General features: G+C 31.4%; 2 protein-coding genes across 5 annotated transcripts; one reads left to right on the forward strand and one right to left on the reverse strand.

Moving 5' to 3' along the window:
- Nucleotides 1-722: 722 nt before the first annotated feature.
- On the forward strand, nucleotides 723-3162 carry LOC125869212 (GATA transcription factor 15-like). 4 transcript variants are annotated; one of them, XM_049549775.1, is made up of 3 exons: nucleotides 723-950; nucleotides 1682-1813; nucleotides 2463-3162. In XM_049549775.1, exons 1-3 carry the CDS (start codon nucleotides 930-932, stop codon nucleotides 2904-2906), a joined length of 597 nt encoding a protein of 198 aa, XP_049405732.1. In that variant the 5' UTR covers nucleotides 723-929; the 3' UTR covers nucleotides 2907-3162. The 4 variants fall into 4 exon arrangements, with proteins under 4 accessions (XP_049405732.1, XP_049405734.1, XP_049405733.1 ...); XM_049549777.1 differs by having other exon boundaries at nucleotides 1685-1813; XM_049549776.1 differs by lacking the exon at nucleotides 723-950 and adding an exon at nucleotides 1099-1216.
- Nucleotides 3163-3851: 689 nt separating this feature from the next.
- Nucleotides 3852-11195, reverse strand: LOC125866947 (two-component response regulator ARR1-like). Its single transcript, XM_049547339.1, has 6 exons — nucleotides 10652-11195; nucleotides 8595-8747; nucleotides 8089-8475; nucleotides 5746-5822; nucleotides 4474-5586; nucleotides 3852-4369 (listed from the first exon to the last, which is right to left on the reverse strand). The coding sequence occupies exons 1-6, from the start codon at nucleotides 10836-10838 to the stop codon at nucleotides 4295-4297; spliced, it is 1992 nt and encodes a 663-aa protein (XP_049403296.1). The 5' UTR covers nucleotides 10839-11195; the 3' UTR covers nucleotides 3852-4294.
- Between the last annotated feature and the right edge of the window lie 11095 nt (nucleotides 11196-22290).

Below are 22290 nucleotides of genomic sequence, written 5' to 3' on the forward strand. Positions count from 1 at the left end.
ATGTATCTTTATAACAATCTCAAGTGAATATACATAACAATAATTGATTTTAGAGTCAATTTTTTATAAATATTTTGTGAATTTCTTAATATATATATTAGGATTCAAACAAAAATTACTAAGTCACATGGAGACAGATCTAGAATTTAAACTCTATTGATTCAACTTCTTAAGGTTTTTATTATTAAACCTATTAAAATTTTAAAATTATGAGTTCATACCTATGATCTATTGCAATCTTAGTAAATTTGTTTACATACATTTATACCCCATATTAAAAAATACAGAATTCAAATGAACTAATACTATAAACTTGCATCCGTTCTTGTGACAGTCACGTGAATTTATAGCTTGTACTACTGTTTATAATTGTGACATAATTATTATTAACACAACATATCAATGTAATCTCATATATAAGGTAGTCTTATTCCTATCTCGCGATGATAATTTCAATATACCCTCGACTTTGAACACAACACATACCAAAAACCAAATATACATATATACATAAAAATTAAAGCGGCAAAAATGAAATTGTCTCAAAAATACAAAAACCAAATTTTAATGGCGGCATTTTCAGTTATAATCTCATATTTTTTGGCGGGTAAAAAAAGTTGTCAAAGAAGGACATTTTCGTCTTTTCACACTCCCGCGCACCTAGGGTTTTTTTCGTATACAACTCCCTTATAAACCACAGATTCCTTTTTTTTTTTCCGCCACTTTCACTCTTCTTCTCTTATCTATACACTAAGCTCGAATTTCTTCTTCGTTTTTGAGTTGTGGGATTTTAATTGTTGTTCTCTCTACTTGATAGGGCTCAAAAATCCAGTGTGATTGAGCTTTTTTTGGGTATTTTTGGTGGTTTATTGAGTAATTGCTGGTGGAGTTTACATTCAGTTAAGATTCTTCTGAAAAGGTGATCGAAAATGGTGGATCTAAGTGATAAAGTAAGTGATCGTTAGTTACCCTTTTCTTATTAGGTCTAAATCAAGTTTGATTTGGGTCATTTTAGCCGATTCGTTAAATGGGTGTTTGCGTAATTGTTGGTTGAGTTTACTCAGTGTGATCATTCAGTCGAGGTCGAAAATGAAGAGTTATTCAGCTTGTTTTTGTGTCTTTTTAGTGGTTTTCTGTTGTGTGATTGCTGCTGGTGTGATCATTTAGATGAGATTGTTCTGAAAATACGATAAAAATGGTGGATCTAAGTGATAAAGTAAGTGATCACTAGTTGCCCTTTTCTTATTAGGTTTAAATCATGTGTCATTCTGTTTGGTTTGAGTCGTCGTTTATTTTAGTTAAAAATCAAGTGTGATTGAGCTTGTTTTGGGTCATTTTAGCTTTTCCATTTAGTGGGTCTTGTGAAGTTTACTCATTCAGTTGGGATTCTTCTGATTAGGTGATTGATCCAAAGTGGTGGATCTAAGTGATGAATCACTAGCTTAACCTCTTCTTATCAGGTCTAAATCAAGTGTGATTGAGCTGGTTTTGGGTCTTTTTAGCTTGTTTTCTGTAATGGGTCTTGTGTAACTGGTGGGGAATTTTTCTCAATTATAATCATTCAGTTGGGATTCTTCTGATTAGCTACATTGTTCTTGTTGCTTAGTTTACAGTTTCTTTTAGTAGGGGAGTTTCTGTGAAGTTTATTAGTGTTTGATTTGAATTGTTTCTTGTGTTGCAGCAGGGTTTAGGATCTGATGAAATGAGTAGTGGAGTTACTTCACCGGAAACTAGCCAAAGTAATGTTAAGACTTGTGCTGATTGTGGTACCACAAAAACACCTCTTTGGAGAGGTGGACCTGCTGGTCCCAAGGTTAGTACTACCGTCTTATTTACGACTTCAAGTTGAACATTGATCTATTTTTTTTATTAAAGAAGGATAAATCATGTTATAGGATTACAAGTTCGTATAAGTTGTACAATATCTGGGAGATAGTGGAATAGTATATGTTGGTTCAAATTGGATTGAACACCATAGAATAGCAACATACTCGGTGTAGTCGCACAAAATATCTGAAAGAATTGCATGATAATATAGTCAAAAGTACATTGTTTATTTGACACATGGTTTAAGAAAGAAAGATCGTTGTGTTGTATGATAATGAGTTGTTTATATCTATTATTCGTTGCAATTTGAGTGTAATTTTACTCAAATTCATGCTTCACATCTAAAGTATTGGGTTTAGATGATCATGAAATCGGTGCTGCAATGTTGCATATGCCTCTTTAAACATGTCGTGATGTTTCTTGGTTGTAATAACACACCATTAGAAGTTAAATATGATGTTTAGAGTTTTTCAAATCTAGAAAGGTCTCATTTTCCTTGGAACAGATTAGAATGATAATGTGTTGCATGAAACGGGAAGGTGGAGTAATCGTTTAATATAAAATGAACACCATCTCATTTTAGTTTTCGATTTCTTGATGCTCAAATCTGATGATTATGATCATTGTGAATGCAGTCACTATGCAATGCTTGTGGGATCAAAAGTAGGAAAAAGAGAAGAGCCTTTCTGGGGTTGAACAACGAAGAGAAGAAATCAAAGAAATCAGTGGCACTTGGACATAAAAACAATGAAGCACAGCACCATTTGAACCAAAGTTGTAGCAGCAGCAGCAACAGTGAAGATAGTAAAAGCAGTAACTTTGTGAAGAACATTGTTTCTTCTTCGTTGAAAAAGAAATTACTTCCTTTTGGTAAAGAAGAAGTCGTTATGCAGAGACCAAGATCAAGATCTACTCAGAAGAGAAAGCTCGGAGAAGTAGAACAAGCAGCATTCTTGTTGATGGCTCTTTCTTGTGGCTCTTTTTACACTCAAGGAAGGATGAAAATGGACAAGGAAAGAAAGAATGAGAAATGTTGTACTCTTGGCAGTAAAAGTAGTAGTACTTTGTGGGTTGGTTGAATGAGTGGGTATTTGTTTCAGCTTGGAGAAGTCCAGCTTGATTTGAGAAGTGCTAATTCGATTTGGAAGACTGAGTAGATAGAAGTTGAGAGTTCTATGTTTTCATTTCATTAATTTTATACTACTATTTTAGTTCATTGATGAAATTATTTTCTTATCTTTTGATCATGAGTTGATTGATGAAGTTATTTCTTAATGTTCATTGCATGACAACAACCTTTATATGTTTTAATCAAAACAAAAAGTACAATAAATAGTTTTCCTAAGTATTGCCTAGACGTCATTTTTATTCTCAATTCTCAAAATTGGGATATTTAAAAAATGGCTTTTTTATCCCTTTCGTTTTGTGATTAGGACATTGTCTTTCATGAGAAACTGTTTTATTTTTATGTCTATGTATATAGTAGAATTTGCAGTATTTGAGCTAAGAATCTTTTGAAAACGACCCCCTTCATGAGTGATTGGTAAGATTTGTGCATATTCTACGTTCTCCCAATCCCACTAGTGAAATTTCAACCTCTTGAGCTAGTTCGTGTGTTTACTTCTTTATATTTTGGCTACCTTACTGAAGAACATGGATCGGCCACTAGTTTGTGCTGCAATGTAGATGGCATATCCTTATGCATGCACTAGTGACTTCTTACACAGCTCATACACGTGACTTATAGATCATAGAAAAACAACTTTACCATTGTTTCGAGGCTCCTCTTCACATATGGCAGCAACAACACATAAAAGAGTAGTAAATAGATCAAAACATATTTTTACTTTTATTAGCTGAATAAGGTTGAAAGCCAAGCTTTAGAAAGAAAATATACCTTTCAAATCAACAACTCATATAAAGAAGAAAGTAAGCAAAGGATCAGCTAAATGAGCAACTAAAAGAATCTGCAGTTTATGGCAATCCAAATTTAGTCTGTACATCAAGATCAACTCCAGAATGTGAAATAGAAGAAATAAAACTGGGTTATTGCAGTTAGTAAATAACTCGAACGTTTTAAGAGAATCCTTACGCCAAACGCGTAGCATCCCACAAACAGAACATCTCCACAAAATAACTTCTAGGATGTGCAAATTGTCCTAAATTTCAACTAGCTATATAGAAGTCAAAACTTTGCATGTACGCCTTTGCGATACCATGCAGAAGTATCATACACAAATTACCCTTTTTCTTCATGAATGCTGTCTAATTCCACAATAATCAAGAATCAGACCGGAAGATGCAGCCAGACGAGAATCCAACATCAAGAATTGAATGACGAGCTGAAATTCCACCGTTTTTGTTCACAGAAGTCAATTTTCAGCTGTAAAGACAACTATGTACACTAGTGACTCAGAATTATATGTTACAAAGCGTAAGCTTACAGCAACTACGCTCTTTTCGCGTCTTACACAGGAAGATTGTCCAATGGTGAATATCCATCAAAGCCAAATTCAGTTTCAACTTGTCCGACACTTTCTTGCTGTTGGAAATTCATAAAATGCAAATTAGCAAATAAATAGAATGCCATCAGTAAAGTTAAGATTCTGAAGCAAGCTACACTAAGGATAAGAACACAGACTTAACCTGCTTCAGAAGGGCACTCATGAGATCATCCTGTCCAAATTGCTCCGGAAAAAATGTATTTTGATAGCTCGTATCAGGAAGTTGTTCAGCTTTAACAGGAAGCAAATTTCCGCCAGAAAATAGGTTAAGTTGCGGTCCACCCATAGGAGAATTTCCATTTAGTCCATTCTTCTTCATTGAAGATATACCTTGTTGAACTAACATGGACGGTGAGACATCTAGAGTTCCTGGTATACTTGAATGATCAGAGGCACCGAAGTTTGATCCGATATTCGGTAAACCCCAATCCGGCGTTTTTTGCTGATGCAACTCTTCAAATATATCGTAACCAGGAGGGAATCCTCTAGATCCTTTAGTATCAGAGTTAACTTCTTCCTGAAGCAATCTTTTAGATGTCAGAGTTGACATTCCTGAATTACTACTCACAAGAGAAAAACTGTTGTTTTGCAACTCTGTAGTTTGATTCAGCGAAAAATCTACCATTGAAGATGTTTGGGAGACTGGATTGTATATTGGCCCTTGTACGTTGTCAACAATGCTATTTCGTGATAAGACTGCAGCAGGTTGTGACATGGACAATGGCGGCCGTGAAACTTGACCATTATTGGTTTCATTTAGCATTTGAGCCCTAGACGATTGTTGTTGTTGTTGAGACATATGCATTAGTAGAGCGTTGTTTTGTTGCATTCTAGCATTCCCTTGCATATTCATAGCCACAAAGGACTGTGAGGACTGGTGCAAATCAGCCAGCTGCTTCGGTTCCATGGTTGTTGGGATCCCATGAAGCAAGTTAATTTGCTTATTGCTATTATTTAATTGTTGTTGTCCCTCGGAAAATCTCAACTTGGGATTTTCAAAGCTGAAAAGGTTTCTTTGATCTACTAGAGGCATAGATATTGCAGATTTTGTCGCAGACCTACCTAGTGCAGCCGCCTGGAGGGTAGCAAGACTTTGTGCGGGTAGTTGACCGGTGGCAGCTAAAGCTTGAAGCTCTAGCCCATTGAAAGAAGTCATCGTCCCATATGTTGCTTCCGGGTGTCCCATGAATGAGTTATTCAGTCCATTCTGATGCTGTGATACACCACTCAACCTCCTTAGGTACAGCCGATATTTCTGCAGTACATGATTACGACCAATAAGCACTTTACTAAGAAACTAAAGAAATATTATCAACTACATGTTGCAAAACAAACATGAAGTCTTCCACTAATCAACTAATTGTGCATGAAACCATATATTCTTGAAAACGGAAGAAGTAAAGTTGCTCAAGACCTGTAGGTGGCTAGCAACATTTTCTCTGGTTAGCCCAGGAACATTCATCAGCTCAAGAATTTTCTTGGGAACAGCCTCTGAAATCAAAGCCAGAATTAGCAACGAAGAATATACGAGTAAGTATCTAGAATATAGGCAAACATTCTTTTCTTATTCAGCAGAAACCATTTCTAAGGTAATAGACACTTCAATACAGTTAGACTAAGCAATTTGTATGAAGAAAAGTTGTATATGTTGAACCAAACCTTGCGCAAAAATTTAGAGAACTATCAACTATTAAGCACACCCGAGAGAAAGAGATGAACGTTATTCTTGTGATACCAACTACCGATATCACCAAGTCAAACAGCCTCCAATCATATCCAGGAATTATAGAATCTTGAACATTTTATTTTATCAGCGATGGTTGAGAGAAAAAAGAAACTGCAATAAAACTAGGGTTCAAATCCCAATAAAGACAAAAAAACCACTAGGTGAATCTTCCCATGTACCTAAACCTTGGTGAGCAGAGTAACACAGTAATTGTGCATTTGTGCTAGTGGGAGGTAGCAGGTATGCAGTGGAATGGTCGAGGTGCGCACAAGTTGGCCTGGACACATTTTGGATAAAGAGCGGTCACAGATTTTGAACTAAACCACACACTAAAGACATTGGAGTGTGAAATGAATGATATTATTGTAATACCCGCTACCAATGTCTTCATACACCACTTATAATTAAGTGGTCAACAAGAATCAAGTACTCCTTCCCATTATGAAAGAGTGAGGACGGGAGCATGGATGTCAAACATAAATTATGTCCCCTTTGATTAACACTAAATATGTGTACGCGATGACAATGTTAGGAACTTTTGACTAAGCCAAGGTAATTTGACTAGTTCATGTACCTCACGGTTTCCACTTTTCTCCCACAATCCCAATTTTGCCTGCCGAATGTTTTAATTGATCCTGTCCTTACAAAAAAGTTTTCAATCTTCAATCTAACTACTGGAAATAATAGTAATCCCTGTCCTTAAACATATGTGTGCTTTATTGCTATTAAGTAATCTGTTCAAAGTGCCCCTTCTTTGTCTCTACAAGGGTTCAAGATGATCAACTAAAAGGCGTGAACAAAGATAGCATGTTAACAACGTAATGGTGTCAATTTAACCTCCACCCTTCTGGAGAGGGAGCGAAATGGACAAAGATTCTTAAATTCATGGTAACATCCCAAGAAACATGGAAAAATCATGTAAATATGGTACAAGTCCCAGTATGAAGAATAAGGAAAAAATAACACATCTGTCAGGTCCCCTTGAAGCTAGGCAAACCCCAGGTTCAGCGTTTTACGTTGATTATGGAGTGCATTAATGTAGACAACAAGGCATTAAGGCATATACTGTCTTTAAAAGGGCAGCACTAGACGATAAATATAGTTGTTAAAGTGCTATTAACTGTTAAAAACAATAAATATCTTTTTCTTTTGTTTAGGTAATTAGCAGTAGGGAATCAGAAATTAGAATAAAACAACTGGTCTAAAAGCTAAACAACTAGAAACAAATTATAGATCTTATGAATAGACTTGAATGAAACCAGGAATTCAGTGGTGGAGCTAGTTGCGTTGATGAGGAATCACATGAATGGAATGATGTCTCTGACTCAAAAACATCCTCTTCCCCTCCCAACGCCAAAAATCCAAAAAAGGAAAGAAAAGAAAAGAAAAGAAGGAACTTTTTTTTTTCTGAAATTGGTGATGTAAGAATGGACGGAACGTTAGCAAAATAGTACTCGGCCTGTTTCAATTTGTTTGTCTTACTTTCCTTTTAAAGTCCGTTTAAAAAAGAATGTCTCTTTCTTCTTTTGGCAACTATAGGATTTTGCCATGAGTTCTTCACCTCCTTTATTTCTTTGACATGCTTTTCCTTGAGCCGAGGGTCTAACGGAAATAACCTTTCTACCTTCCAAGGTAAGGGTAAGGTCTGCGTACACTCTACCCTTCCCAAACCCCACTTGTGGGATGACACTGGTATGTTGTTTAATTTCAACTTTCCACATGGCTTGTTTAAAACCACAAAATAAAAGGACATTTTGGTACACTAGTTTACAACCACAAGATTAAAAAATCTTCTTTTCTTTTTCAAATTACACGTCAAGTCAAACCAAACAAACAAATTAAAATGGAGGGAGTATATCAAGTTTGGTTACACCACAAGGTTAGCTGAGCTGGGAAGAACTCCTTTTTCAGGTCTAAAGATCATAAATAGGCATATACTCCCCTGGACCTGAAATACCCCAAGTTCCGAGAAATATGGAACCACAGCAACATAGAAATATTAAGGTAAAGAAATAGCCAAGAGATGCATACTGTCAATTCCAAGTTGGTTGACAGCTTGTACAAACTGTTGATGAAGCTCCACTGACCAAACCACGCGTGGCTTCTTTGATGTAGATAAATCATCCCTTTCTTCAGTTTCATCTTCCTCCTCCTTTCTTCTCTTTGAGCTTTTCCAGTTCCCTTCATTAGCTGAAGATGAATAATCAACATCTTCTGGAGGTTTCTGCAGTTGATCTCCATCTTCCACGCTTGTTGATTGATCAAAATCTTTGTCCTTCAACTCGTGCTTCTTTTTACGAATCACATGCTGCCAAATGTTCTTCAAAGCCTCAATACGCACCGGTTTGATCAGATAATCACATGCTCCATGAGTAACACCTTTCATAACAACATCCTTACTGTCATCCGCAGACATCACTAGCCAATGACAAATCCCAAATCAGATACCATCAATTAGTACGCTATCAGCATTCAGCAGTTACAAAACTTGAAAAATAAAATAATACAGTTTTTACTAAATGAAACGGGATACTCACTTATAACAGGGAGGTCCATTTCCAGACCAACATGCTCAAGAAGTTTGAAACCATCCATGTCTGGCATGTGCACATCACTAATAACAATGTCAAATCCATTTCTGTTTTCCCGGAGCATTGATAATGCATGCTCCGCTCGATTAGACTTGGTGACTGGAAGAATCACAAAATTAGAATGAATTGTGAGCGGAAACAATGAATAGTCAATAACAACAAACAACAACAAGAAGTTCTCAAAAGCCTAAAACATTCTATTTCAGACCAAGGTCATAAATGAAAGACTTCACTTGACCCTAAGGGGTCGTTTGGTATGGGCGATGTTGATAGACAAAGTTATCCCATGGGATTAGTTATCCCAACATATATATAGGACTAACTCCTCCCATCATTATTAGTATATAATCCCGGAACTAGCTAATACCCCTAACCAACATTTTATCTCGGGATTATTATCCCTCGTACCAAATGACCCCTAAAAGTTAATTGAGGAAGTTTAGGGTTCCTGATAAACATGTAAATAGGAGATCCAACAACAAATCTTCTTTCTTCATGAAATTTCCCAACCTATCAGTTCCAAATCTCGTGTAAATCAAATCTTATATCAATCATACTCTTTATTGATTTATCCAATCCTTCAAATCCTTAATCCTACACGCCTCTGAACTCCAAAGCAACCAACCTAATTAAGCACAAAAGCACGTCCTCTATCCTCTCCAAAACTCAAATTCAACATAAAACAAGAAAAAAGAACAAAGATTTTAATAAACTAAGGAGCACCATGAGAAAGTTTATATGAGATCCAAAAAGAGATCATCTTTTAATCATGAATTCCCAACTTATCATTTCCAAATCTCATGAAAATCAAATCCTACACATCAATCATACTCTATATTGGTTTATCCTATCCTTCAAATCCAAAGAGACCAACCAAATTAAGTAAAAAAATATATACACTATCCTCTCAACAAGCTCAAATTCAGCATAAAAAACAAAAAGTACTTTAATAAACTAAGGAGCAGCAAGAGAAGGTCAATAGGAGATCCAAAAAGAAATCTTCTTTCACCATGTTCCAAACCTATCATTTCCAAATCTCATGAAAATCAAACTCTATACATTAATCATACAGTCAATTGGTTTATCCGATCCTTCAAATCCAAAGAAACTAACCAAATTAAGTTCTAAAAAAGTGCATCCACTATCCTCTCCACAAGTTCAAAAATCAACATAAAACAAGAAAAGAAGAACAAAGACTTGAACTTTAATAAACTAAGGAGCACCAAGAAGAACTCTTCTTTCACCATGAATTCAAAACCTATCATTTCCAAATCTCATGAAAATCAAATCCTATACATCAATTATATTCTATGTTGGTTCATCCTATCATTCAAATCCAAAGAAACCAACTAAATTAAGTAAAAAACACATCCGCTATCCTCTCCACAAGCTCAAATTCAACATCAAACGATGAAAAGAACAACAAAGACTCGAACTTCAATAAACTAAGGAGCAGAAAGAGAAGGTCAATAGGAGAACCAAAAAGAACTCTTCTTTCAATCATGAATTCCCAACATATCATTTCCAAATCTCATGAAAATCAAATCTTATACATCAATCATACTCTCTATTAGTTAATCCTATCATTCAAATCCAAAGAAACCAACTAAATTAACTAAAAAAACACATCCACTAAGGAGTAGAAAGACTTCAACTTTAATAAACTAAGAAGCAGAAAGAGAAGTTTCCATATGAGATCCAAAAAGAACTCTTCTTTCCATCATGAATTCCTAACTTATCATTTCCAAATCTCATGAAAATCAAATTCTACACATCAATCATACTCAAAACCAACCAAATTAAGTTAAAAAAAACACATCCACTATCCTCTCCACAAGCTCAAACTCAACATAAAAAAGCCAAAAAAACATCAAAGATTTGAGCTTTACTAACTAACAAGCACCAATAAAAAGGTCAACTCTTGAAAAAACATCTAAAGTACCATTCTTGATTTACAAAACACATAATTTACACAACATCAAAAAAGATGAAATTTTTAGTACCTTCATAGTGACAATTCCTAAGCATCTTCTCCAAGATCATTAAACAAGTAGGATCATCATCTACAACAAGCACTCTTAAACCTGCCGGAAACTGGTCGGAAACTTTATCACTACCACCGGATTTCCAAGAAACACTACAACTAGCACCAGACATGGTTTTCACCACTGACCCAACACCAAGATTCATACTTTCTTCAAATTTTTGAAATTTTTTCAACAAATTTACATAAAAATAAGTAAAAAATATTGGAAAAAAAAAATACCCCAAAACAAGAACAAAAGTATCTTAAAAGTTAGCAGTACATATCTTAATTGGTACATCCATAAGGAATCATATCAGTACCTTATTGAAAGAAAATTTCAAGAGAGAGACAAGGAGAATTTTATAAAAAAATTAAATAAATTTTAAAAATCTTTTTTTTAATTTTTTTTTGGCTTTAAGAGGAAGAGAAGAACAAAAAGAGGAAACAAGGGGATGAGAATTACAATTTATATATATATATATTGGTACGAAGAACATGGGTGTTGTGCTTGGAGTTGTCAAACTTTTTTTTTTTTGTTTATCTTGGTTACATTATTAAAAATAAAAATAATTAAATAATTATTAGTATTACCAATTTTATATTTTTTTAAAAAATAAATAATTTTTTTTATAGTAATAAATTATTGTGGGGTCTTTTTCCATTGAGTGTGGATCCAGCTCATATATGAGCTTAAATAACCCCACACCAGCTAAAATTATTTTTTGTATTTTTTAAATCATAATGGAGTAATAATTTTATTATTGTTTGTGGGAATTTTATTTTTGTTAATAGTAGACCATTATCTAAAAAATAAATCTAGCTGTAACTTTAGGTTCTATTAGACTATTACCATGTTAGGATAAACCTCATAAAATTAATTAAAGTGTATGTTTTTAACTTATGGTTTATGTGAATTTAATAGTTTTTGTTCAAATTTTGTATTTATATGAACTTAATTATTAGTATAAGTTAATTTAAAATTATTGAAGAAATTCATAAAGGTTAAATTCTGAATTTGATGTTGTAAAAGTGTTTTACTATAGCCAAAAAATCATATTTTTATTTGAAGGAAAACATAGTGTCAAAGTGAATCAATATTTAAGTTGATAGAGTAAATTTTGTTGTATTATTTAAGTCAATTAATAAATAAGGAGGTTGTTATTTTTATTAGGAAAAAAAATGAAATAAGAACTTCCAAAAATGCACTTTATTTGCAAATTCTTTCTTTAGTTCATCTAATTATACTCTATTTTTTCCTAAATAAGTTTTTTTCTTTATAGTTGTTAAGAGTAAGTTGAATTAGTTATTAGGTTTAAATTATTGTTAAGCACTTGATTGCATCTTGATCTCATTAATTACTCAGCAACATGTCTCTAAGTCAAACTTGTAGGTTGGTTCTTATTACAACTTATTTTTCCAAATTATTAACCAAAAAATAAATAAATTAAACAACTTTAATCAATAATATAAAGATTTTGTAACGTGGTTCATTTGTAACAAACAATTAATCATTCTAGAAATAATTATTTTGAATATTTCATAGCATAAACTCTTGTAATATCGCAGGTTGTGCAACGTGATTAAAATTCCTTCTGTCTAAATAGCAAAATTATATTTAAAATGTCGACCTCAGAAATAAGTCATGCAATGTGTGAATTCAAATTTAATCGGACTTCAATATTCATATTGAATATCAAATGAGTTTTTATTTTATTTTGCATGTTGTGACATCTCCTCAAACTTCTTTATGATTTTAATTAATACCTTCATGGTCCATAACTCCATATTATATATGCAAAACAATAATAAAATAAGGATAGTAACAGGATAAATAAGGAAATTAATTAAAAGTATGGTCTACAATGATATTGAATTGAAAAAATATTTTTTTTTATCCTAATAAAATAATTTATTAGCTGTCTCTGATTTGACAAATCCATTTTGATTGTTCATCTGATTCTAATAGCAAAATCACAGCTAATTAATACCACATAAACAATTGTTAATTTTATTTACATATTAATTTAGCAACTGTTGATAACTAACTTCTTTTCTTTTTTATTTTACGAATAAAATAGTTAATTAACATTAATAAAATAATAGCCCATAAAAAGAGTTGAAACCAACTTCGTTTTATGATGTCACTTGATGAATAGTTCTAGTGTTATTACTTCATTGTTTTTAATTTGGTGGTTTAATTTTGACTTAATACAAAAATTTAAACAGTAAAAAATATTTTAAAACTTATAAACTTAAATAAAGAAACGTAGAACCAAGATGTCTATAATTGTGTGATCTTAAATATACCATATGAAAACTTAAAATTAAAAATACTCAGTATAGCAATAGGAAATGCTTTCTTACAATGGACTCTAAAAAGGACTAATAAATTGAAAAGGATGGATTACTTCATTATTGAAGATATATATATTACTTCCCAAACAAGAAGATCTATACAAAAAATAACAACTTATCTAATAAAATTCCGCAGATAAAGTATGAAAATATAGAGTGTATACAAAATTATTTCTACAACTTATGTAGATAGAAAAGTTGCTTTCAGAAAATCACCGACGTAAATAATGCATACAAAAGAACATAGTGATAAGAAAGATAAAACAAATATTGAAGAAAGTATTAAAAAATCATAAAACCAATAAAATAATGTGATGATCGAAGCATAAAAAAAAAACATCAATAATCACGATAAGAAATTTTAAGTTGTATTTAAAAAATTTATGATCGAAAAAAAAAATCATAGCCAAACAGAAGACCAACAGTATATTCTCAAACTAATCTTTTCTCAATTCCAATGAGTAAAGTAAAAAACATAACTATAAAAGAATTAATTCCCATAAAATACCCAAAAAAGCCTGTTTTCATAGACTTCCACGTCAGCATATTTCAGTTAAAACTACAATGAGGTAAAAAAAAGAAATGTTTTTTTTTTCACTTTTAATTTTAATTTATTACAGTTCTTCTCATCTTTTAATAAAATTCACTTTAACAAATTTTAATTAATTAGTGAAGTCATAAAGGAGTCTGAGGGCTTAGCTTTTTATGAATGTTTATATGCTTTTAAGGACAAAACAAATATGTGTGGCAGTGAGCCTTCACGCCAAAATTAAAAAAATATATTGATATGTTTTTAAAAAATTTAGGGATAAGGGTCTAAAAAATACCTCAACTTTGGTCGGATTTGCTGTTGCGATACTAAACTTTCATGAGGACCTATTACCTCCCTAGACTATTTAATACCGTATTTTTTACCCCTTGAACTATTTAATAGTGTATTTTAAAGGTATATATGTGCCCACGTGGACACATTATTATTTATAATTTTACATTATTTTTTATATCCACGTGGGCAAATTATATATATGTTTAAAATACGGTATTAAATAGTCTAGGGAGGTAATAGGTCCTCATGAAAGTTTAGTATCACAACAGCAAATTCGACCAAAATTGAGATATTTTTCAGACCCTTATCCCAAAAATTTACATTCAAAATTAACCTATCCAATTAATTTAAATTTGTGTTGAATATGTCCATTAAAGGGTTACCACTCTTTTTATCAAAAAGGTTATTGAACATCTCATTACACCTCTTGATGGTATACCGTATTTTACACATCTAATTAACATCTTGTGTGGATAGTTATTACGTATCGTTTCATAATGTCTTATATTATATTGTTTTGATGAATATAATTTTTGGATAGATAATATTGTCTTTAGTCGATATATAAAGTTACACACCAATAATATGAAAAGTAAAGCCTACATTGTTATATATATACTAGCAGTGGCGGAGCCAAAAAATTTAACAAGGGGGTTCAAAATCTGAAAAGTAAACACACAAACTAGTGGAAGGGGGTTCGACATCTATTATACTTATCTAAAAAATAATTTTAACCATGTATTAATAGTAATATTTTTCGCCGAGGGGGGTCGGATGACCCCCTCATTACATGCTACCTCCGCCACTGTATACTAGTAAAGAAAGCCCGGATGCTGCCCGAGCCCAACATTAATAAAGTTATATTGTTACTCTCTCCGTCCCATATTAGATGAGAATCTTACTAAAAAAAAAAATTCATATTATTTGAGCACTTATTAAATTAGGATAGAATTAATTAATTCTTTTCCATTTTACCCTACAATTAATATGGCCATTCCTATATTGTATGTGTATTTTTTGTAACTCATTTCAATGTGCATTGATATAAACAAAGGGTAAAATGGTGAAGTCTTCCAATGTATTAATGATTTCTTAATCACTGTGTAAAGTTGGAAGTGCCCATCTAATATGGGACGGAGAGAGTATAGTTTATGTATTGTTATAAAATTAGTAAAGATTGTTATAATATATTTTGCTCATAAGTGAGCTAATATAAAAACTTATTTGTCATTTGTCTTTTTAATTTCAATTTCAAATAGCAAATAAATGTACCGATAAGATTGAGGGTAGAAATGAAACATATCTTTCTAAATTTAAGTAAAAATAAACAGAGTAGAAGTAACATTAGGGTTATCGATAGGACGATTCATTCGGTTATTTTTAAAAAAATTATATCATTCAATTTTTCGGCTATTTTATAATGTATAACCAAAATTAAAATTTTAAAATCATCCCAATCCTAATTTATGTGACACAAGCAGTACAAAAATTAGTCTTTTTTTTGTTGTCTTGTAGATATTTTAAGTTATTATTTATTGTAAATTATAGTACTTTTTATTAAAGTTTTTAATAACATATGTTACTTTTTATGTTTGAGAGTTAAACCAACTTTTTTTTATATGTCTTTTAATTTTATATGTGTTTTGTCCTTTTCCATTTTCAAAAACTAATACTCTGTCCATTTCATTTTATATGTCATTTCTTTTTATAAATATATTGGTTATTCCCTCTTCTTATGTCATATATTATGAAATTTGAGAAGTTATTGAAATTTTTATATGATTCTAAAAATATTTTAAATTGTTAGCTATTGTGATTTGTAGTACTTTTTTTTTTACAGAATTTTGAAAATAATATTTATTACTCTCTTTGTTCTAATTTATGTGGCACATGCAAAATTTGAAATATTAATCATTTTTTATATGTCTCTTTACTATATTAAGTTGTTAATTATTGTATTTTATAGTACATTTTGAACTTAATTTTTAAAGAATATATGTTATTTTCCATGTCCCAATTTATGTGGCATTAATTGATAGATTTGTTGGAGTCGAGAGAATTTTTTTGTTAATTATTGTAATTTATAGTTTCTTTTTCGTCAATTTGAAACAATATATGTTCTTAATTGATAGATTTTTTGGAGCCGACAATTTTTTTTGTTAATTATTGTAATTTATAGTTTCTTTTTCGTCAATTTCAAACAATATATGTTTATCATATAATCCATTTTTTGTGGTAGCAATAGAATTTAGAGAGTCAATTAAAATTTTTATATAACTTTTAAATATTTAAGCTATTAATTATTGTAATGTATAGTATTACTTATATTATTTTTGAATATAAATGTTACCTTCTTTATCCTAATTTATATGGCATTGATAGAATTGAAAGTGTCAAATAATTGTTAATTATTGTAATATGATATGTAGTACTTTTTATGTAGTTTTTACTATTTTTAAGCATACTAAGTATAGTATTACTTATATTATTTTTAAATATATTTAAATCTACTACTTATATATATATTTTTTAGTAGATAAGTGTGAATGTGAGGGTATTTTTAAATACCCAAAATACCCTCACTTTCACACTTATCTAGTACTTATATTATACATTATATATATTATATAGTAATTTTTTTTTAGTAGATAAGTGTGAATGTGAGGGTATTTTTAAATACCCAAAATACCCTCACATTCACACTTATGTTCAACCCTCTCCTTTTTTTTGGTGCCACGTGTCGAAAGAGGAGTGAATTTATTCACTCTTCCTATATAGTAATAATATATATATTATATAGTAATATTTTTTTAGTAGATAAGTGTGAATGTGAGGGTATTTTTAAATACCCAAAATACCCTCACATTCACACTTATGTTCAACCCTCTCCTTTTTTTTGGTGCCACGTGTCGAAAGAGGAGTGAATTTATTCACTCTTCTTATATAGCAAAACTTATATTATACATTATATATATTATATAGTAATATTTTTTTTAGTAGATAAGTGTGAATGTGAGGGTATTTTTAAATACCCTCACATTCACACTTATGTTCAACCCTCTCCTTTTTTTTGGTGTCACGTGTCGAAAGAGGAGTGAATTTATTCACTCTTCTTATATAGTAAAATATAAAAAAAAAGTAGGATACAAATAAAATTATTATTAAGAAAAAAAAAGTATAAAATATAAAATAAAATTATTAAATAAATAGTAGTAAAATGAGAAAAAATAAAATAACGATGCGACCACATTATATCATTTATTGCATAAACTGAGACGTATCATCTTTACATAACAATGAATCTAATAATACAATGCAATAAAAATTTAAATAACAATATTTAAAGTAATAATACGATATGCAATATACTACATGTAACAAATATCCAAACAAGTTATAATTAATATCGCATATTAATAATTGAAAAGATTGAGAAACTACATATATTATAAGAAAACTCCATTCAAATAAGTTTAAAAGGACACAAACACCAAAATTACACCAAAAGCTTTTTGGATAATGGAGAAATTGCATATGCGTGCGTTTGTCACCTATCACAACACAAATGCTAAAAAAAACTATATAATATATGACATTGACTATTCTTGATTTATTTCATCGAGTTTTTCAAACACTAAATAAGAAGTAAATTACATAATATAAGAATTATTGTAAGAAATTTTAGAAACTCGAGTCACAATATTTAGGTTATAACTATATAACTGAAGAGACTTACTCGGGTACATTTCAGTTCTACAATTAATCAAATCGATTATAATTTTTTTTTTAAGACCATACCCCTTCCTAGCCTAGAAAGTAAATTCACAATTTCACACTTTGATAAGCTATTAAAATTAAAAATAAGAAATGCAAATGTAAAATTACAAACCAAAAAAGAGATTAGTGTTATAGAACTAAACACGAAGGAAAGTCTCTGAAATTATTCCGAGATCAAATTAACATTCTAAAATTTTATGATCAGTCAAACACAAAATAAGAATGGACACGTGGCGGTGCGGTAAATGGTAGGTTAATGGGCCCACACCAATTGTAAGGATTCAAAACATAGCCGAAATTATAACAGGGCCAAGTGACCCAAGAGTACTTTGAGATGGGCCCATTTGTAGGCCCACTATACTAGCATCTCATCATTATACTCTAGACTATAGAGCATTGACTAATCAACCAAGTAGACGGGTCTCGAATTCAAACTCTGAATATAAAATCATTTTTCAATAGAGCGCTTCAATGTCAAAGCAAGATTTTTTGTGCGAGTTCAAATTCAAGTTAGTCGAATCACAATGTAAGTATTGAATATCGGGTGAAAAATAAGAAAAAATAAGAAGTTACATTCACTTTCTCAATGTACCAAAACAAAATAAATACTCCTTTTATCTCTTATTATGCGAAACGGTTCGAAGTATAAGCATAGGCGAAGCTAGCATAGAGTTAGGGGGTTTATCTAAACCCCCTTCGGCGAAAAATATTATTATTTATACATGATTAACATTTTTTTGGGAAAATTAGCAATCTAGTCAACATACCTAACATAATTAGTCAAAATAACTACACCTTAAAATATTTATTTAAAATGTCAAAATGTCAATACTTTACAAAATAATTGTATTCAAATATTATTATTTATTTTACCCTTTTTCCCCCAAAACAGTCCATCATTGGACCAAATTCTAAACCAATAACAAATAAAAAAGGAAAAAAGAAAAAAAAACTACGGATTAATCTTCTTTCCCCATCATTCACATTTCTTTTCCCCCGTCATTCAAGTTTTATATTTTCTCTTTCTTCAAATTTCTTTGCTGGTCAAGAAATACAAATTATGAATGGTTTTCCTAATTTGTTCAACAAATCTCTAACTTAACTCAAGAAATATCTCAATTGTTAAAGGTAATTTCGATTATTTAGTGATATTTATGTTGATTTTATTTTTAAAATCACCGATTATCTTGTATTTAGGGTTTTATATATTACGGATTTTCCGTCAATTTTTTCTATTTTTATGTGAGTTTGGTTAGATAATCATCAAATATTTATGTATTTCAGATTTTTAGTCTTTTAAACAATTTTTTTCTATTTTCTTGTGGTTTTGATTTAGGGCTCGGGCGGTTTCCCTATCGGGTTCCAGATCTCCGCCGCCGCCGCTCTATAGATGATTCCGAAAAGACTCTTCTTGAATCCATGGAACTTGATGAATCAATTGCCGGATAGAAGTTCTTAATTGTCCATTCATTCTCAATTCTAAATAACCAAAATACAGTTTATTTATGTATTCATCCTAATTGCATATGTAAAACAAAGTTTTTATCTTATTTTCCTTATTTTGTATTTACAATATCACTTTGTATACCAAATAGTTTGTATTTAGATTTTATTTTGTATTCATCCTAATGGTATACCATCAAGTTTGGTATTTATATTTGATTTTGTATTCATTCTCAATTCTAAATAACCAAAATACAGTTTATTTATTTTATATAGGTATTCATCCTTACATCAATAAAACATATTTTGTATTTTCAATATCACTTTGTATACTAGATAATATTTATTTTGATTTGATTTTGTATTCATTTTCAATTCTAAATAACCAAAATACAGTTTATTTACGTATTCATTATATACGTATTCGTACTATTATTAGTAAATAGATTTGTATTTTATTTGGCTCATTTTGTATTTTCAATATCACTCGCAATTTATATTTCAATTACATTTTAAAATAATGACACACAAAATCATATTTAAAGAAGTCCATCCGAATACATTTCAGATAAAATCATATTTAAAAAAGTTCAAACAAGTAAGGATAAAAAACTAAGGGAAATATTTTTACCTTTTCTGAAATATTTTTTCTTCCATGATTCTCTCCATTCTGTTATTAAATATTAAAAATTTGTATTCTTTCAAATTAAATAAATTAAATAAATACAGTCCGCTTTATAACAAACCAAAATATTGACATTTTCAATAAATATTGAAAGTGTTGACAAGGGGTCCTATTAGATGCTAAAATATTGTTGTTTTGAAAATTTTCCCTTTTTTGTATATATTTAGTAGATGTCGAGCCCCCTTCAATTAGTTCGTGATTTACTTCTTCAAATTTTGAACCCCCTTATTAAAAATCCTAGCTCCGCTACTGAGTATAAGGATCAAATTATCTTATTTTGCTAAATATTGAAATATAGAATTTTTTTAAAAAAGAAATAAATTATAAATGTTAAAAATTAGTAAGACACAATTATTAAAAATGCATAATATTAAAAAAAATCTATAAAAAGAATTATCGTCAAAGAAAAAATCGCATCACAAAGATTGAATGAGAAGGAGTATGCCACATTAACAATCTATTTTTATCCTCTAATTTCAAAACAAATAAAAATCACATAAATATGAAGTATAATATTTAGTATAGTTTAAAACAGAATTAACTTAGTATTTGATTTATTCTTTTACACAATTCTACATACTTAATGTCAAAAACAAATTATTCAGAACATTATATTATTCAAAGTATTATATTATATTATTATATATGAAATAGAGTGCTCTTTTACTCGACTTCCTCTTTGCTCAAGAGAAAGGATAAGTTGGCAAACAATTAATGGAGTAGAAAATAGAAATATTGAAGAAAAAAAAGTAGAAGGAAAGTAGGAATTATTTGACTTTACGATATCTCAATACATTTCATAAGAGTGATGTATTCAAAAATAGGAGAGGAGTAAGAATAATAGATTTTTTAAAATAATTTTTTTAAATGATAAGAAATTTTAACGAATATGATAAAATAAGTTAAGTGTTTTGATAATTTTTTCTAAATATATCAATAATATGTAAATTTAGAGCATCGATAGAAAAAATGTCCATAAAGTGGACATCATTAGAAATAGACATATTTTATTATAATCACCATATTACTATATATTAGAAGAGTCTAGGAATTACTATCATTGTTCCAATAAAATCACTACAAATGTCCAATACTTACTATATAAAATATATAAGTGGGCCCCATCACCTTCCACTTAAATACCACATATTATATATTATTAATTACTATACTATAAATCACTACCAATATTCAATATATTTATCAAACTATATAAATGGGCCCCATCACCTTCCACTTAAATACTACATATTATATATTAATTACTATACTATACAACAACAACAACAACATACCCAGTGAAATCCCACTAGGTGGGGTCTGGGGAGGGTGGAGTGTACGCAGACCCTACCACTCCCTCTTAGAGGTAGAGAGGCTGTTTCCAAGAGACCCTCAGCTCAAGTACATCAAAACCAAGTAAAAGGCGAGGAAAACAATGTGTAAAACATCACATCCAATAAGAAAGATAGTTATAATCAACAAGGGGACAACAACAACAATAAAACAATGAGAGAAGTGAAACACAATAAACACCAGAAGGCTATATGTAACACAAACAAGAACTGCAAGTGTAAGGCAAGGACTACTACAAACGCTAACAACCCATACCCTCGCAAGGGAGGACAACACTCTAGCCCTACTAACCTACAACCTTAATACGTGACCTCCACGCTTTCCTATCTAGAGTCGTGTCTTCGGTAATGCGAAGCTGAGCCAAGTCCTGTCTAATCACCTCTCCCCAATACTTCTTAGGCCTACCTCTACCCCTCCGCGTACCCTCTACAACCAGCCCCTCACACCTCCTCACTGGTGCGTCTGCGCACCGTCTCCTCACATGTCCAAACCATCTCAGTCTCGCTTCTCTCAGCTTGTCCACCACAGAGGCCACTCCCACATTTTCCCGGATAACTTCATTCCTAATCTTATCACTCCTAGTGTGCCCACACATCCATCTCAACATCCTCATCTCCGCAACATGCATTTTCTGGACATGTGAGTTTTTGACTGGCCAACACTCCGCTCCATACAACAAGGCCGGTCTAACTACCACTCTGTAAAACTTACCTTTAAGTCTAGGTGGAATTTTCTGATCACACAAGACTCCAGAGGCAACCCTCCATTTCATCCAAGCAACCCCAATGCGATGTGTGACATCATCATCGATGTCGCCACTTCCTTGGATTACAGACCCAAGATACTTAAAACTATTTTTCTTAGGAATGATCTGTGTGGCAAGTCTCACATCCCCATCTGCCTCATCCAACGCATCACTGAATTTGCACCCCAAATATTCTGTTTTGGTCCTACTCAACCTGAACCCTTTGGACTCCAGCGTTTGTCTCCACACCTCCAACCTCGCATCGACTCTATCCCGCGTCTCATCAATCAGTACTATGTCATCCGCAAATAACATACACCATGGGACCCTCTCCTGAATAGACCGCGTCAACTCGTCCATCACCAAAGCAAATAGAAAAGGGCTAAGGACTGATCCTTGGTGCAGCCCCATCTCAACCGGGAAATGTTCTGA

This window comes from Solanum stenotomum, chromosome 6 (assembly GCF_019186545.1).
Source record: "Solanum stenotomum isolate F172 chromosome 6, ASM1918654v1, whole genome shotgun sequence".
In the NCBI taxonomy this organism is placed as follows: Eukaryota; Viridiplantae; Streptophyta; class Magnoliopsida; order Solanales; family Solanaceae; genus Solanum; species Solanum stenotomum.

Coding starts and splice junctions, on each gene's coding strand:
- LOC125869212 (XM_049549775.1), top strand. CDS start 930: ATGGTGGATCTAAGTGATAAA. Junction 951..1,681: donor TGGTGGATCTAAGTGATAAA/GTAAGTGATCGT, acceptor CTTGTGTTGCAG/CAGGGTTTAGGATCTGATGA. Junction 1,814..2,462: donor GTGGACCTGCTGGTCCCAAG/GTTAGTACTACC, acceptor TTGTGAATGCAG/TCACTATGCAATGCTTGTGG.
- LOC125866947 (XM_049547339.1), bottom strand. CDS start 10,838: ATGAATCTTGGTGTTGGGTCAGTGGTGAAAACCATGTCTGGTGCTAGT. Junction 8,748..10,651: donor TAGGAATTGTCACTATGAAG/GTACTAAAAATT, acceptor TGATTCTTCCAG/TCACCAAGTCTAATCGAGCG. Junction 8,476..8,594: donor AATGGACCTCCCTGTTATAA/GTGAGTATCCCG, acceptor GTCATTGGCTAG/TGATGTCTGCGGATGACAGT.